Source organism: Vanacampus margaritifer, chromosome 1 (genome assembly GCF_051991255.1).
Source record: "Vanacampus margaritifer isolate UIUO_Vmar chromosome 1, RoL_Vmar_1.0, whole genome shotgun sequence".
NCBI classification, from domain to species: domain Eukaryota; kingdom Metazoa; phylum Chordata; class Actinopteri; order Syngnathiformes; family Syngnathidae; genus Vanacampus; species Vanacampus margaritifer.
In genome coordinates, this window is record NC_135432.1 from 24,367,838 (window position 1) to 24,382,480 (window position 14,643).

The 14,643-nt window shown below is 39.8% G+C and overlaps 1 protein-coding gene across 3 annotated transcripts in view; it reads right to left on the minus strand.

Moving 5' to 3' along the window:
* LOC144063919 (forkhead box protein J3-like) overlaps positions 1 to 14,643 on the minus strand; it is a 77,462-nt gene that overhangs the window by 44,756 nt on the left and 18,063 nt on the right. For all 3 annotated transcript variants that reach the window (XM_077585936.1, XM_077585916.1, XM_077585926.1), the window contains one exon: positions 13,159 to 13,661. In XM_077585936.1, coding sequence (XP_077442062.1) covers positions 13,159 to 13,545 — 387 coding nt within the window. In that variant the 5' untranslated portion in view covers positions 13,546 to 13,661. The remainder of the gene's footprint in view (positions 1 to 13,158; positions 13,662 to 14,643) is intronic.

The window sequence follows — 14,643 nt, forward strand, 5'->3', positions numbered from 1 at the left end:
AAATGAAAATGTTCCAATGAAAGTCAAGGTTTTGGTGAGCAGGGGGGTCTTTGTGCCTGTGAAGCCTTTAGAAGTCAACTTTTTAGTTTTTTTAACCAAGTGGCTTCATGTGGTCATTATCACTACCCACCACTGCTCCACTCTGCCAGTCAGCCACTCCCACCTCATTAGTCACTTTGCTCACCTGGGCACACAGGTGACACGGCTCAGCAAGCCTCCCCTTCTCATTTGCTGGGTGTCACATTGTGCTTTTATTTTTATTGAAGTGATCTGACCACAAGTTATACAGGTCTCTCAAAAAGTTATTACCAACTATTTGGTCCGGTGTGATAGTGGACAAAAATACTTACTACCAGTCTCTTTTCTGGTTTGAATTCAGATTATCTTATTTCAAGATAATGTCAGTGGATATTCATCTTCACAGTGTCTCACATTCATTCACTTTTATTCTTACCACCCTACTGTATCCCACTTTTAAGAAAACAAAAAAAAACAATGACAAGAAATAAAAAAAAGCCAAAGGAAAAAGGAAAACCACACACACATATACCCACAGGCAGCTCATCTCTACATGCTGGCTGGAATGTGTTGTACTGTGGTAGTCCCAGTCCAAAAATTGTACAATGTAAACTTTGGGGAATATTAACAAAATTGTTGTCAAATCTGAATTGTTCAACTTTTGAGGTGTTTGAATTTCAAGACACCACCGTGTTACCTAAACTTGTGGTTCTACCGTTTTGGCTCAAGAATTCACACCCCCACTGCTGAATGTTAGGGATGTAACGATACGATAAACATCACAATACCATATTATCGCAATATGGAGGTCATGATACAATAATTATCACAATATTGTGGGGAGGTTGGTGATATAATAAAAAAAAAGGTCACAATACTGTAAAATAAAATAGCTCATACACAGTAAATTCTGTAGTGTCTATTTAGATAGGGACCAAATAGACTCCGTAATAATAATTCTAAAGGGCTGAGGAGAAATGTCCTATTAAAAAGTTTGGAATTGTGCACATAATTATTTTGAACTAATTTTACAAGCCCTCACATTTCTTTTGCAACTCTTCCATGGCTGCAGCCTTCCTACTTGGAAGCGAGTGTCTTGTGCTGCCAAAAATTGGAAAGAAGTTCACAGGCTAGCAACCATCCTGCTTGTGTCACATCAGCTTAGCCGATTTAAAAAGACAAATGCTCTCAGCCTTTATTCCAACGCAGTCTTTCCAAAATAACAGCGGGACCAATCTGGGTTGCAGGGCAGCGAGAGGTCACGGTGGCGCGCTTCCTGCTGATAGTTGTGTCGAGCAAAAACACTCTGGAGAAGTGACAGCTTCTGTCAGCAACGTACCGTAAGAGGAGGCGAGAGAGCAAGGGAGGAGGAAGGATGAGAACCGGAGATGTGTGATTGTACTCTGCATCCCGAAAACTCTGCCTGACAGGTTTGGCTTTCATTCAGATTGAATAAAAGTATGAAGACAATTCAACAGTGAGTTTGTGAACTACAAAAGACAAGCTGTTTCTAGATTTGGCAAAAATAAACAAAATCAACCAAGTAAGTAGGACTATAAAAACCTGCCTACGTACCTGTCAGATGGAGGAACTTTTTAGGAAACTCTGAAAGCCAACCAACATTTCATTTGACAATGCTGATCATGTACATGTCTTTAGGGCTCGAATGGCGACACAAAAAAAATACTTTTTGATGGCTCCGTTTGAAAAAAATGCATTGGTGAATTATATGCCATAAAGGACAATGTGTAGGATTTAGTGCCATGTAGTGGTGAAGTGAAAATCATTCACATAAAAACCCACTAGAAATTTCAATAGTATGCGAAAAAACAAAGTATTTTTTTTTTTTTAAATAATTATATATTTAACCGTAAGTCTAGTAATGCTTAGTTCAGGGGTGCTCAAGTTCGGTACTCGAGAGCCCCTATCCAGCCTGTTTTACATGTTTCTCTCCACTAACACACCTGATTCCTGATCAGGATCGTTATCAGGCTTTTGCAAAGCTTGCTGATTAGCTGATCATTAGATTCAGCAGTGCTGCAGGAGGGAAACATGGAAAACAGGCTGGATAGGGGCTAACGAGGAACCAACTTGAGCACCCCTGGCTTAGTTGTACAGTATAGCATAGGTCACGACGCGCCTTACAGCAGCCTGACACGTTTCGGCGCCATCTGTCTGCTATGGATACCCAAAGGAGAACTACTTCACAAACTTAGTTTTTATCCATCATAGGTGGTAGCCATTTTGTCATTTTCAGTCGACAGCAAGTGACTAAATGGCCTCCGCCTGAGATGGATAATAACAGGTGGATGTTGCTGCTTAACTCATATTAACAGAATGCCGTGTTTAGACTAGTGGGGACACAAACAACACGTCATAAAGAAAATATTTGTGTTGACATCCACTTTAAGGCAAATATTATCTTGAATAACACGGTTGCCTAAAGCACAAAAGCCAAATGGTTAAAACAGGTGTAAACCGCTGTATTTGTGATTGTTTATGAACTAAAAAGAAAATATTTTAACATTGTTACATCCTAAAAGTAGAAAAAGACGTTAACCAGTCACGCTTCCAGAGAAATAAAAGTAACAATGGCTAATAAGCTGCAGTATTATTGTTGCATTCCCGCGGGTCGGCAAATATCAGGCTTAGACTATTATTAGCCATATGGATGGCTCCTTTAAGATGGAGATGCTGGGTTGGATGGGTGCCAAATCCTTTAGGAGATAACTCAAAATTCCTCTGTTTTAATTAAGAACTGACGAGACTGCTAATAGTGATTAGTATGTAATTAAAAACTCTAACAGTGTTTCACGTCGAAATATAATTACTAGCTGCTGTATATGTATGCATGCGACTCTATGTGGAGTTTGTCCATCAAAGGGAATCTACCGTTTTATATTTAAAAAACGCCTGATGGATGCCTCATTATTAATGATGTCACCACATGATGGGAAGCTTTCCGTTTTTAACCCGAAATAGCCAGTAGTAGGAAAAAATGTGGACAAATACTTTTTCTAAGTGCCTCCATCACAACTGCAGCCACTTCAAACTGGTTGCCAAAGTACCCATTCGCGCCTTAACACTGTCATACATTATACTGTTACACAGCATATCTAAAATTGTTCAAAAAACAGTTTGGCACTAAAGGGCTTGCTCATGTAGGTTGCCATGGCTACTTTGAAGGAGCAGTTTATCAACAAAAGACAGCTACCCATTTGCCTTAAATGATACTGGCCTACTTGCTGCATTGCTCTCATCGTTTTAAAAGGTAAATCACATAGCATGGTTGCAAGCACACACACACATTCAAACATCTGGCCAACAGACACTACCAACATGACATATAGACTAGGAATGTTGGCGCATGAAGCAGTGTGGTATGTGCTGCTTTTTTTAAATTCTGATAGTGATTTTGAACAAGACATCACACGCAAGTCAACATTTAAACCGGTTAGATCATGTAAGTGCATTGACTACATGCGTATATGTCCCTCAACATTATCGTTCGCAGTGGTTTGTATGGAATATCATTGAGTGGGCACTAAACTTGCTAATTGCTAATAATGATGATGGATGACAACAACAACAACAAAACAACAAAAGGAATGCAAATTCAGTTTACGCGACACTGTTTTACTCAGTACCCAGCTGAACATTACTGAGTGACACATTATTATTATTATTAATGTTATTAATATTATTAATGTTATTATTATTATTATACTCTTCTTTATACTGGCCAATCACGGTCAGCCATAGACATGTACCCTGGCTACATTGCAGGAAACAATAGTCAATAGCTTACAGCAAGCAATCAGTGTTAAGGACAATAGCCATCGTGCACACAAACATGCACACTCATGCTCTCTACATATTGCACTGTTGTCTCTGCATACCGTTGAAACACAGAACAACAACGCAGCAATGATATTTTAGTTGCGCTCAAGAGACCCGAGGAGGCTTTGTGCGGCTAAAGAGCCACAATGACTCCCAGCAGCCTTCCTCCAAACGCGAGTACACTTGACAATGTGCACCGACCTCCGCTGTGCTCCACCGCAGATCTCCCGCAGAGACGCGAGGAGAGGACGGCAGGCAAAATAATGCCTTGCTGCTGATTCATATCAGGTGATGATGCAGTGACGTAGGCTGCGCGCGCCGCCAAAGGCCAAAGGGCATTGTGGTAGCGCTACCCTTTACTACAGAACATTAGCTCATGTTAATTTGCAGGCAATTAGACCCGGTTGCATGCAAGCTAGTTTGAGGCGATGGAGGATGTGGGTCGAGAGCAGGTTAGTCAGCAGAGACTACAAATAAGGCTTTTGCTAATGCTGTAGCTCAAGAGTGCCATCTATCTATGTATCTATACTTTAGTGTAGGGCCCGACCGAGTAATCGGTCATCAGCCGAAGGATTATTTTTAACGTGATGTACTCCAACCATTTACAGCAGTTGTTCACGAGTTCTACTGTTTCCCTAAATTTATAATGACATTTATTGATAAGGTCACTCTATCAACCTGTCATTCAAAACAAAGCAAATCCTAATTTACACAAGCAATGTTTCGGTTAGCAAAGCATGTTGTGCAAGGAAGTGACCTGGATGTCACTATTTTACACAACCTACAGTATTTACAGTTGACCCCCACTATTCACAGGGAATAGGTACCAGACCCGCCCGTGAATCGTGAAAATTGCCATATAATTGACGCCTTTTGAAATGCATTTTTTAGAAAAAAATGTGCTATGTATTTTTTTTTTTATTATTAATTTTCCGATTAATCTGTATTCAGTTATTTTTCTGCCAAATATTGGGTGCAACCTCAAAAATCTATTTTGGTCTGGCCTTAATTTAGTGCCTACTATTAATGAACTGTCCTAAAATAGGAAATTGTGGGAGGTGCAGGGTGTGAAAATGGCGACAGGGAGACCAGTGGAAAAGTAGTATGGAAGATTACTAGCTAACTAGTATGGCTAACATAAGTTTGTTTCCACTAAGTAGCAGAAAAGTAGCTACTTATTTTCTGAACAATTGATAATTTTACTGTTCGATTGGATTTAGAAAAATTCATCTATTTATTTTCTTTTTACATATACCTACAGGGTGTACCTAAGGAGTGTGTTTAAAACATTTCAAATGTAACACACAGCTGTAATATTGTGATACCGTTAAACCGCATTATTTTTGCTCAAAGTTATCATACCGTCAGAATGTGATACAATGCCTACCTTGAAGCAGACAAAAGGTTTGCCTCTGGATTTCTGAAGAATGCTCATAACTAGTATGTGGGTCAACCACATACTTTATCCGAGCTTTATCTAGAGCTTGCATTTATATGGGCTACTGTTTTTATTTCTGGAAACTGAACTACAAAAAAGAACATTTCCTTCCAATCTCTCTAGATAATGTGTGTCACTTGTGCAAGTGCCTCTAGCACATCACATGAACAAAAATAACAACAAAAAAGACCCCAAAATAAAAAGTATGGTTAAATTGAAAAGAGAGCTGATATGCATCTGTGTGACTGACCAATCTGTGTTTTCAGGCTGTGGCTTAGCAAAAAAACGCTGTTTTTAGGGTGCTTCCACACCCTTTCTCTTTCTCTGGTCCCAAACTGCTGTTTGCTTTCCTCCCCACTTTCAGTTTCTTTACTTAATTTTTTTTTTTTAAATAAAATTAATAATAAATCCAGCAAGCCAAAATGCATCACAATGCGCTCTTCTCTCATTGGTCACAGGAATGAAAACATTATGATTTGCTGTTTGTAGAAGGAACTGAAACAGCGCTACAAAAAAAAAAAAAGGATAATTGCTCTTTTCGATGATCATTATTTAAATAATTATCTGAACAATCTACCAGGCGTGCGCTGGCAAAGAGCCGAGCGCACTTCAAGAGGACCTTTTGTGCAGTCCTGGCAAAATGCTGCTATCAAACAGGATGGTAAATCAAAGATGGTTACATCTGTTTACTACCTGTGGTTAAGGCAGTGTCATGTAATTGAGGGTTAAACACGATTGGTTCATTTGACAGTTACAATTGGTTGCTGTGTTCATACCTGATCATAGCAGCCACACCGTTGCGGGTACTAGTGTTAGCACAGCCTAAAAAGAACATTTTTCCAATTTATTCGTCACCTATAAATCAAATATCATGGCCTTGTAAAGCGTCATGGTAATAACAGCTAACACAAGTGGCCATTACATGAATTTGTATGTGGCGAGAGTGTGTCGTCCTGGTTTCAACTCTGTCTCTCCTGCACCCTCGCATTATCATACAGAGCAGACGGAGCGCGTGTGCTGGGTAGTAAAAGTCTCCTCTACTCACTGACAGTCTCCGCTCCTCCCCGCCCCAATTTTCTCTCTCCTGCTGAGCTCCCCATGCGTAATCTGCAGACTACACACGTATACTCTGCTTACCTGGGCGGGTGCACAATCATGTGTGTGTAGAAGAGGATGACTTAGTGGGTGAAAATCAAATAAAGCATGTGGTGGTATGTTTTGGGGGGGTGGTGTAGTGTGCGTGCCTTGAGTTGGTACATTAAGAACATGTCTTTCTACATGTGCGCAAGTGTGAATTCAAGATGTCTGGCCAACATGCCAGCCATGTGTGTGTGTTTGTGTGCATACAGCTGACAGCAATCACCTGAACTGGAATGACCCAAACTTACGTAACCGTCCAACGACGGTCATACTAGCTAGTATAAGACAAGGCTGCCTGACAACACTTTGCCTCTTCTTTACACTCCTGTTCTATTGGGCTTTTTTTTTTTCATACAAAGAGAGTGCATCAAATCACAGTTCAAGGTAACCACTAGCGTGCCACTTTGATACAGTACGTACGTGTATATATTAGCAATGATGGCAAACTGCTGCCTGTGTGAACGTCTGCTATCAACAGAGGTGAGTCACTTACTAGCTCGGGCGTATTTAAGACCTAAATTTCATCACACAACTTGTGATAGCAATAAATTGAAGCCACTTTGAGATGTGTTCCAGATCCACATGCGAGAAATAAAGTCCGTGACGAACAGTAGAGCGAGCACGTCATTTGTTGTATAGTATTACGAATTTCACAGGCTTTCAACACATTTAGACTTATTAACACAGACCTGAATGTATCAAAACACATTCTTAATAGTTTTCCTTAGCACCTGGTCACACATTCTCCCAACTAACATATTGTAGTGGTTATGAATTAACACTGAGGCAGGGATGCTGTACTCTGTACACTCTCTTGCATCAGGCTGTTTAGCTGTCAATCCCAGTTAAAGTTAATACAAAACTGACACATAAAATTAAAGTGAATTTAACATTGTTGACTGATTCACTGAAAATTTCCAACTAAACCACTTAATTTTATTTAAATTTCAAATTTGGACTTCAACTAATACAGAAGTGTTCTTATGGCCGAAAACGAATATTCGTATCTAGCATTGAATAATCAGCTTGAATAATAGTGTGCGCTTAATGGACAACTGCAATATACTGTAGCAGGAAACATTCTACTGTAACTCAAAAGAGTTATTATTTTCTTACACTGTTTTCTAATACTGAGAAGTAGATTTATATTTACCACAAAATATCATTTGACATCTGCATTATGTAGCGAGTTAACGTACAGTACAAAACACCGCTTATATGACAAGTTCCAGAATGCACTGCAATAGCTGTGGGTAGTTTGTGACCAAGTTTGTAAAAGTATTGCACGGCATTGATACTAGCATTTTAAAAGCGCGTATAATATACATTTTATGATTACACCATGTTATTTACTGACTGTTTAACATATTATTTGACTAGTGTTTATTTAACCACCAAAAATAAATGATGTAACACTCAAAAAGCCCTGGTCAAATAGAGACGAATAAGCTTTATTTTATAATTCTTATATTTTGTATACCCAGAAGAAGAAAAAAAAACATGCATCTGCCAAATCTATAACACTTTCTATATAACTTTCTCTCAGACGGTTCCTAGTCACAGCAATCGACCCAAAGTAAAAAAAAAAAACATCCACACTGCCTCTCCCACTATAAACCAACAGCAAGTAGTGTGAATACAGCGGGAGCTCTTTACAAATCTCTAAATCTACTCTAAGCAGCATATTCTATTAATTCTATGCTAACATAAAAACGTAATGTGCATTATTTATATGGCAATGACCTCAATGGAAAGCATCTCTCTCTCTATGGGTTATTATGCTCCTTGCTTTAAATTTGCTGCAACAATCTCACTGGCGAATGCGAGAGCGTGTGAAAGTAAATCCGCCACGAGTGTGTGGCTGTAATGATGCTACTAGAATGCAGCCTCGCACGCAAATCAGTGAGGTGTAATTATGGGATCCCAAAACATTCTGGCACCCGAATACAATCGGAGAAAAGGGAAAGTCATAAGCTGCACTGACAGAAAGCCTAAAAGGTCTCAATAAGCTCTATCCTCACTTGCTTAATAGGAAACAAATTGAGTGAATCCTGCATTGGAGGTAAGAAGATGTGCCAAGTCAACCTGGCTTGTGTCACCACTTCTGGCATGCATCTTCACACAGGCGGGAAACAGCACATTGAAGATTACAGACGAGGAACAATTGGCAATAGCATACGGAGAAAAAAAAGAGATATGTCAGGGAAAGACAGGTGGAATAATGAGGAAAAAAGGTTCCATCTAAATGTATAAATTAGTTGGTCGTTCGGAAAGAGCTTTGTCAACATAACTCAGTGGAAAGACTACATTGAAGGTTAGTTTAGCTCTACATTACAGTATTTCATGCAAATAATGACTGTATGCATTTACCTGCTTTCATCGACTGGGAAAAAAATTATAATGTTATTTGGCAATGCATTAATAAGGTTTATTTTTCCTGCTGTATGACAGACAACATCACATATGCAGAGAGCTATACACACCTGTTGCCTACTTTTTTTTGTACTTGTATTTACCTATAATTTGCAATAGAAATTGGATTTTTCCTCTGGAGGCGGGTGCCTCACGTGTGACGTCCCGTTAGTGAATCTGCTTGTGAGTGTGAGTAAGCTTACAGGATCTTTGTGCAGTCACTTTTTTTTACTCGTGACCACCACCTCTGGCCCAAAACGGAACTGCAACATCTGTGTCAGTTTATGGTGCGTACGTGCATCTTAAAGCGACAGCCACAGTTGACAAACGACGACCTGACTTCAAACGAGGTAAGAAAAACTCCGCCCCTCCCCAAAGAAACTGTGAGTGTGAGGGTCCGCACACTCTACTATAAAGGGAAGATAAAAGCTGATAGGTGCAGTCAGAGTAAAACAGTCAGGGCTCTTCGTAATCATCTGGGCATTGATGGAGCATACATGATGTAGAAAAAGCTTTAATATTACCTGTTTAAACTGCACAATGCACATTTAATGTTGTTACTCGGGGCACAAGTTCCCTGAATAAAGAAAGCGAATTAGAATTAATTATAGTTGACAGGCGCGCAATCTGCAATCTGCATAAAACACGCCCCTATTTTCCTCCAAAAGATCATCTGCTGAAATCATCAAAATCATCAAACTCACCAAGGAGGCTTGAAGTTGCGAGAAATGGCCTGAAAATCTAAAGCAAGTTTTACAGTGGTGAAAACTGGGGTTCTTGCTTGTGTGAGAGGTGGAGACAACAAGGCTAACAACACTTTTTCGAAGTGTTTCCACTGGTGAGTCAATGACAAAAAAGACACCTGCAGGCTGTCAATTCAGTGTCACCTGAGGTACGCACCGTGCCTCAAGTGAAAAAAAAATATTTCGATATTAGGATGGATGCAAAGAAAAAAAAATCAGACAAGGACCACCTGATCTGACTCCACAGAATGATCGATTGGCTGCTACTACTGTTGCATTCAATAAAAGACTGAAACATCCATCAGTGACTGTGGCTCTCCTTTCCCACATCAGAAAGCATAACAGTAGCTAAAGTATATCGCTTAAAAAATATGGCTGCATTACAAACATCATTTAATCAGAGTTGAGCTCTTAACACACGTTACTGCTACAAATAGTATGAAATAATTCCAACTACAATGCAATCTCAAGTAGCTACTACCTTGAAAAACAAACCAACTGGAGCATCTGCAATGTGAAATTTAAGCATGATATAATTGGTGTCATCTTCCTTTTGCTCACCTTCTCAAGAGCTAATTGCTCCAAAAGTGGAGGTCCCACTTCACAATGCCGATAAGAAACCGTGGCGGCAGACTGCGACTTCTTAACTTCTTGTCAGCCTTAATGACCTCCAAAGTTTTCAGTGTAAGGACTGTTTCTTTGTCTTATGACAAGCGGGTTGCAGAATTGATGTTAATTAGCTACTTCATTAGCCTGCTATCTTGTATAATTGGGATTCAAGAATGTTAGTCACTGTGATAGTGAAAGAGCAAAAAGAGCACTTAGGGACTGCCAACGTCTGCCAACATCAACCAAATCTTTGTAAACATCTATGAAGTTAATAGTTTCTAAATGAAAATAAGAGTTTTGTCTGGAATTATCCAGCCATCCAATTTCTATAGCACTTGTTCTACTCAGGCACATGGCAGGGCAAGGAGTCTATCCCAGTGGATGACTTAACTGCTTAAAAGTATGCTATATGAACCACTAAACTGTCACCGGTGGCCTCTTTTGGATTCAAAGGAACAAAATGAAATACAATCCAGCTTAAAGTAGCACTAAGGAACTTTTCAACCTTAATAAAATATTTTCACAACTGTTTTGATGAAACATTGACTTAAAACTAGTTGAATGATACCTTTGCCATGGCCTGAGGGGTCTGTATCATTTTTACTGGCACTAAGCAACTTTGAGGAGGATGGTAGGAACACTATCACACACAAAATGTCATATGTGCTGAATGCTTTATGGTATATGTCACTTCCCCCTTTACCCATTCGTTACAAAGACGGAAGTCAATTTGAATGTGGACGCCCCAAAAAACGACGCAATGCGCTTGTCCTCATTGGAAATGTGGTCTCCCTTCAGGCATAACATTACCGCTTTCGTCCATATGGCGCCGCCATAATCAACATAAACTTGAAAGTTCCTTAGTGTTGCTTTAAGCACAACAAATGCTATTGTGATCTGATGAGATCTGACAGAAATATAATCATCTGTTAAAGTAATGATTATATTTCTGCTAGGGCCCGCCAGCGTCAGCGCTCCCCTCGAGTGAATGTGTGTGTGTGTGTGTGTGTGTTGGGTGGTGCATGTTTTGTTTACAATGCAGCGTCGAATGTGCCAGCACCACGTTTTTGATTGGACAGCTGTGCCAGCGTCACGTTTTGATTGGACGACTGTGCAAAGCCCTTTCCCGGTTGGCGGCCGTCCCCGTCTCGGCTGTGACAGCGTCGGACCTCCCATTTCAGAACAATAAATTGATGCAGAGTGAGTAGCTAGTAAACACAATTTGATAGGCTGGGTGGCGCTATTGACCTCAATGGGTGCGTTACCATTAGACTCAGATTTACGCTCTCATGAGGTGCTTTTTGAGACGTGTTGAAATGGAAGTCACTTTTTTCGCATTTCCTGTAGTCATGTGACCCCATCCGGTAAAAGGAAGAAAAGGAAGTTGGAAGTACAGGGCCACTCGCTTTTGTGTTGGAATTGCTTCCTGAGGGGACAACAAGTCTTATTGAGCCAAGGCCGCCGCGGCTCCATACACGCATACGATTTATTCTCGTGACGTTCATGAGGAGCCGTTAGCGTGACGTGACCGCCTACAAGTACTGCGAGATCTCGCGCCTCAGAAGCAAATCACTCTTCAATGGAAACACCTACAAGTCAAAACTGTACTTTAGCAAAATAGTAGCAATAACGCTTTTATTTTTATGTTGGTTTTGCACAATAACAAGCCTCGATCAATCTATATCAGCAAAAAAATCCATTACCTTAGCTGCCATGTTTCTAACCTATTAAGGCCAAAGCAGTCAATTCGACAAAATTTGACTGAATCAGCCCCTCCCACTAACTTTGACGGGCGAGTTTGACAAATAAAAGAAATTCATGAAATACTGCAACACAGGAACATGACATAAATAAATACAGAAATAATTATATATATATATATATATATATATATATATATGTAGGTAATTTAATCAAAGACACATTTATTTAATTATTGGTTTATTTATTTCCATATTTAATTACTATATGACACATTTAATTATTTCATGACACATTTATTTAATTACTTATTGGTGTATTCATTTATTTAATTTTGGCACATTTGGTTCTCCATAGGTTGGATGGAACTTGTTTTTTTCATATTATTGAAAATAAGTGTTTTTTAAATAAATGAAAAAAAAAATGAAAACATTTTTTATTTACACACTGTCCTTTTAACCCCTGGGCGTTATTTGACCATTTTTTGGCTTTTTGTTGCTTCTGACCAAGCCATTTCAAAATAAAATAACGTCCAGGGGTTAAATGAAACTTCCCATGCTAAACTTAAGCGAATGAATCAGATTAGATCACTCCTGTGTGTCGTGTGTATGTTCTCCCTGTGCTTGGATTTTTTTTCTACATACTCCGGTATCCTCCCATATTCCCAAAACATGCCATCCATCCATTTACTCTGCTGCTTGTCTTCATTAGGGATTAGGGAAGTAGGTGAGTGAGCCTATCCCACCTGACTTTGGGCGAGTGGTTGTGTACACCACGCACTGGTTGCTAGTCAATAGTAAGGCTCCATTCATCGAAAACATTCCGTGTGACTGCTTGTTTGTTTATATGTGCCCAGCATTTGATTGGGGGTTCTGCCAGTCGCCCAAAGTCATCTGAGATCCAGCTCACCCACAACCTTGATGAGGACAAGCGAGCGCTATAGAAAGTGGATTCGAATCAAATCCACATGAAGCTTGGTGTGGGATCAGAGCTTCTGATCCTGGCCGCACATACATTTCATCTTTGATTTGATTATGACAGTGACACCCATTTTAAACTTTACATTTTCAAAGAAACGCATAGATTCTCATTGAAATGTAATAGATGATATCTGGTGGATACATGAAAAAAGCAGCCACACACAAGCAAACTAATAATAACAAGGACAACACCATGCAATGAAAATATCCCTTTCTCGGTGGCTGTAACAACCACATTTTATCCCCTCTTTCATAAAAAAGTTGTGTTCCTTCTTACCTTCCAGCCACTGCCTGCCTCTCTGTAGTAGGGGAAGTTGTCACAGATCCACTGGTAGATCTCACTGAGGGTCATGCGTTTGCGAGGCGAGCCATTGATGGCAAAGGTGATGAGGCTTGCGTAGCTGTATGGTGGTTTACCGTCTCTTTGTTGACTACTTTCCTCCTGGTCCAAAGTTGTTCCTGGGTCCAGCTGAGTGAGTTTCTTGCCCAGACCGTGATGTCCATGATGGAGACCAAGATGGTGGTGGTGGGGGTGGTGATGTCCATGATAGTGACCGTGGTGAAGTCCCCCCACATCTCTGTCAGTTTTCTGGATGGTCGCCCTCATGCCAAGCTGTGGAAGCCAGTCCATTGATGTCAGGCTACTTTCCAGTTCAGAGGTCATGGTGTTCGGGGGTCGAAAGGGCAAAGAATAAGGTGAACAGCTGAGCGACGTTGCTTTATGGGCACTCTACTGATGGGCTCAGTGAATAGGTGAGGTGCTGCAACCTTGCATCACATCTGGATGATAAGAATAGAAAACAGTGTTGCGTGTTATACAGACCATGTTTAAGGCAGTCAAATAAATGTAAGAACCTTGATCATAAATAATACCCTTCCATTCGGAATGGGTGATATTCTTGAGATCAGTGGTGTCCAAATAAAAGCCCGGGGACCACTTGCGGCCCGCCATCAATTTTGTTGCAGCACTCAGCATATATATAAAAAACTAACTTCTGGCACCCCTAGCCCTGACAACTACTAATAACAATACATTAAATTTATAGAGTTTTTCTAGATATCCAAATAAACTATTTACAACTAAAATAGTAACAATATACAGTATTTCTCTTCATATTGTCTCGTGAATTAAGATATTTCAGTTTCAGAAGCAAAAATTGTTTCCACCACTTTCTTTTTTCTATGTAAACATATACATTAATGATTAACTAAAATCCTCAAGTAAACATTGCTTTAAAAACTGTCACTTAATTACTGATTACCCTTGCTTTGTTCAGGGCAGGGGCGGAGCTATTCTAGTGGGATACCCCAAATCATGAAAAATCCCAAACTGTTTGCCTTATCACCTTAAATAGGTATGAAAATAACAACAATAAATGCTAAAATAATTGTAATACATAATTGCTTGACTTATTGGCTTTAATAAAGTCAAGGTGGCTCTTGCACCCTTCGATTTTTCAGTATATGGTCCTTAACTCATTTGCTCCCAAAAACGTATCAATACGTTCCATTTTAAATGTTTTAAGTGTCCCAAAGACATATTTATATATTTTTTTTAATGTTGTTTTTCATGCTAAAGCATACAGCAGCTTTGATGCAGCCTCTCAGCTCCAGAGAATGGTTGAAGCAATGGTACTTATTACAAAAACAGTCAGCAGGTGCCAGCAGAGTATAAGGCCCGTCCAGATGGAAGCAAAGCCGGCTTCGTTCCTTAAACAAATCTGGTACACACAGAAGCATTTCAAGACTTGCATGTGTCCAA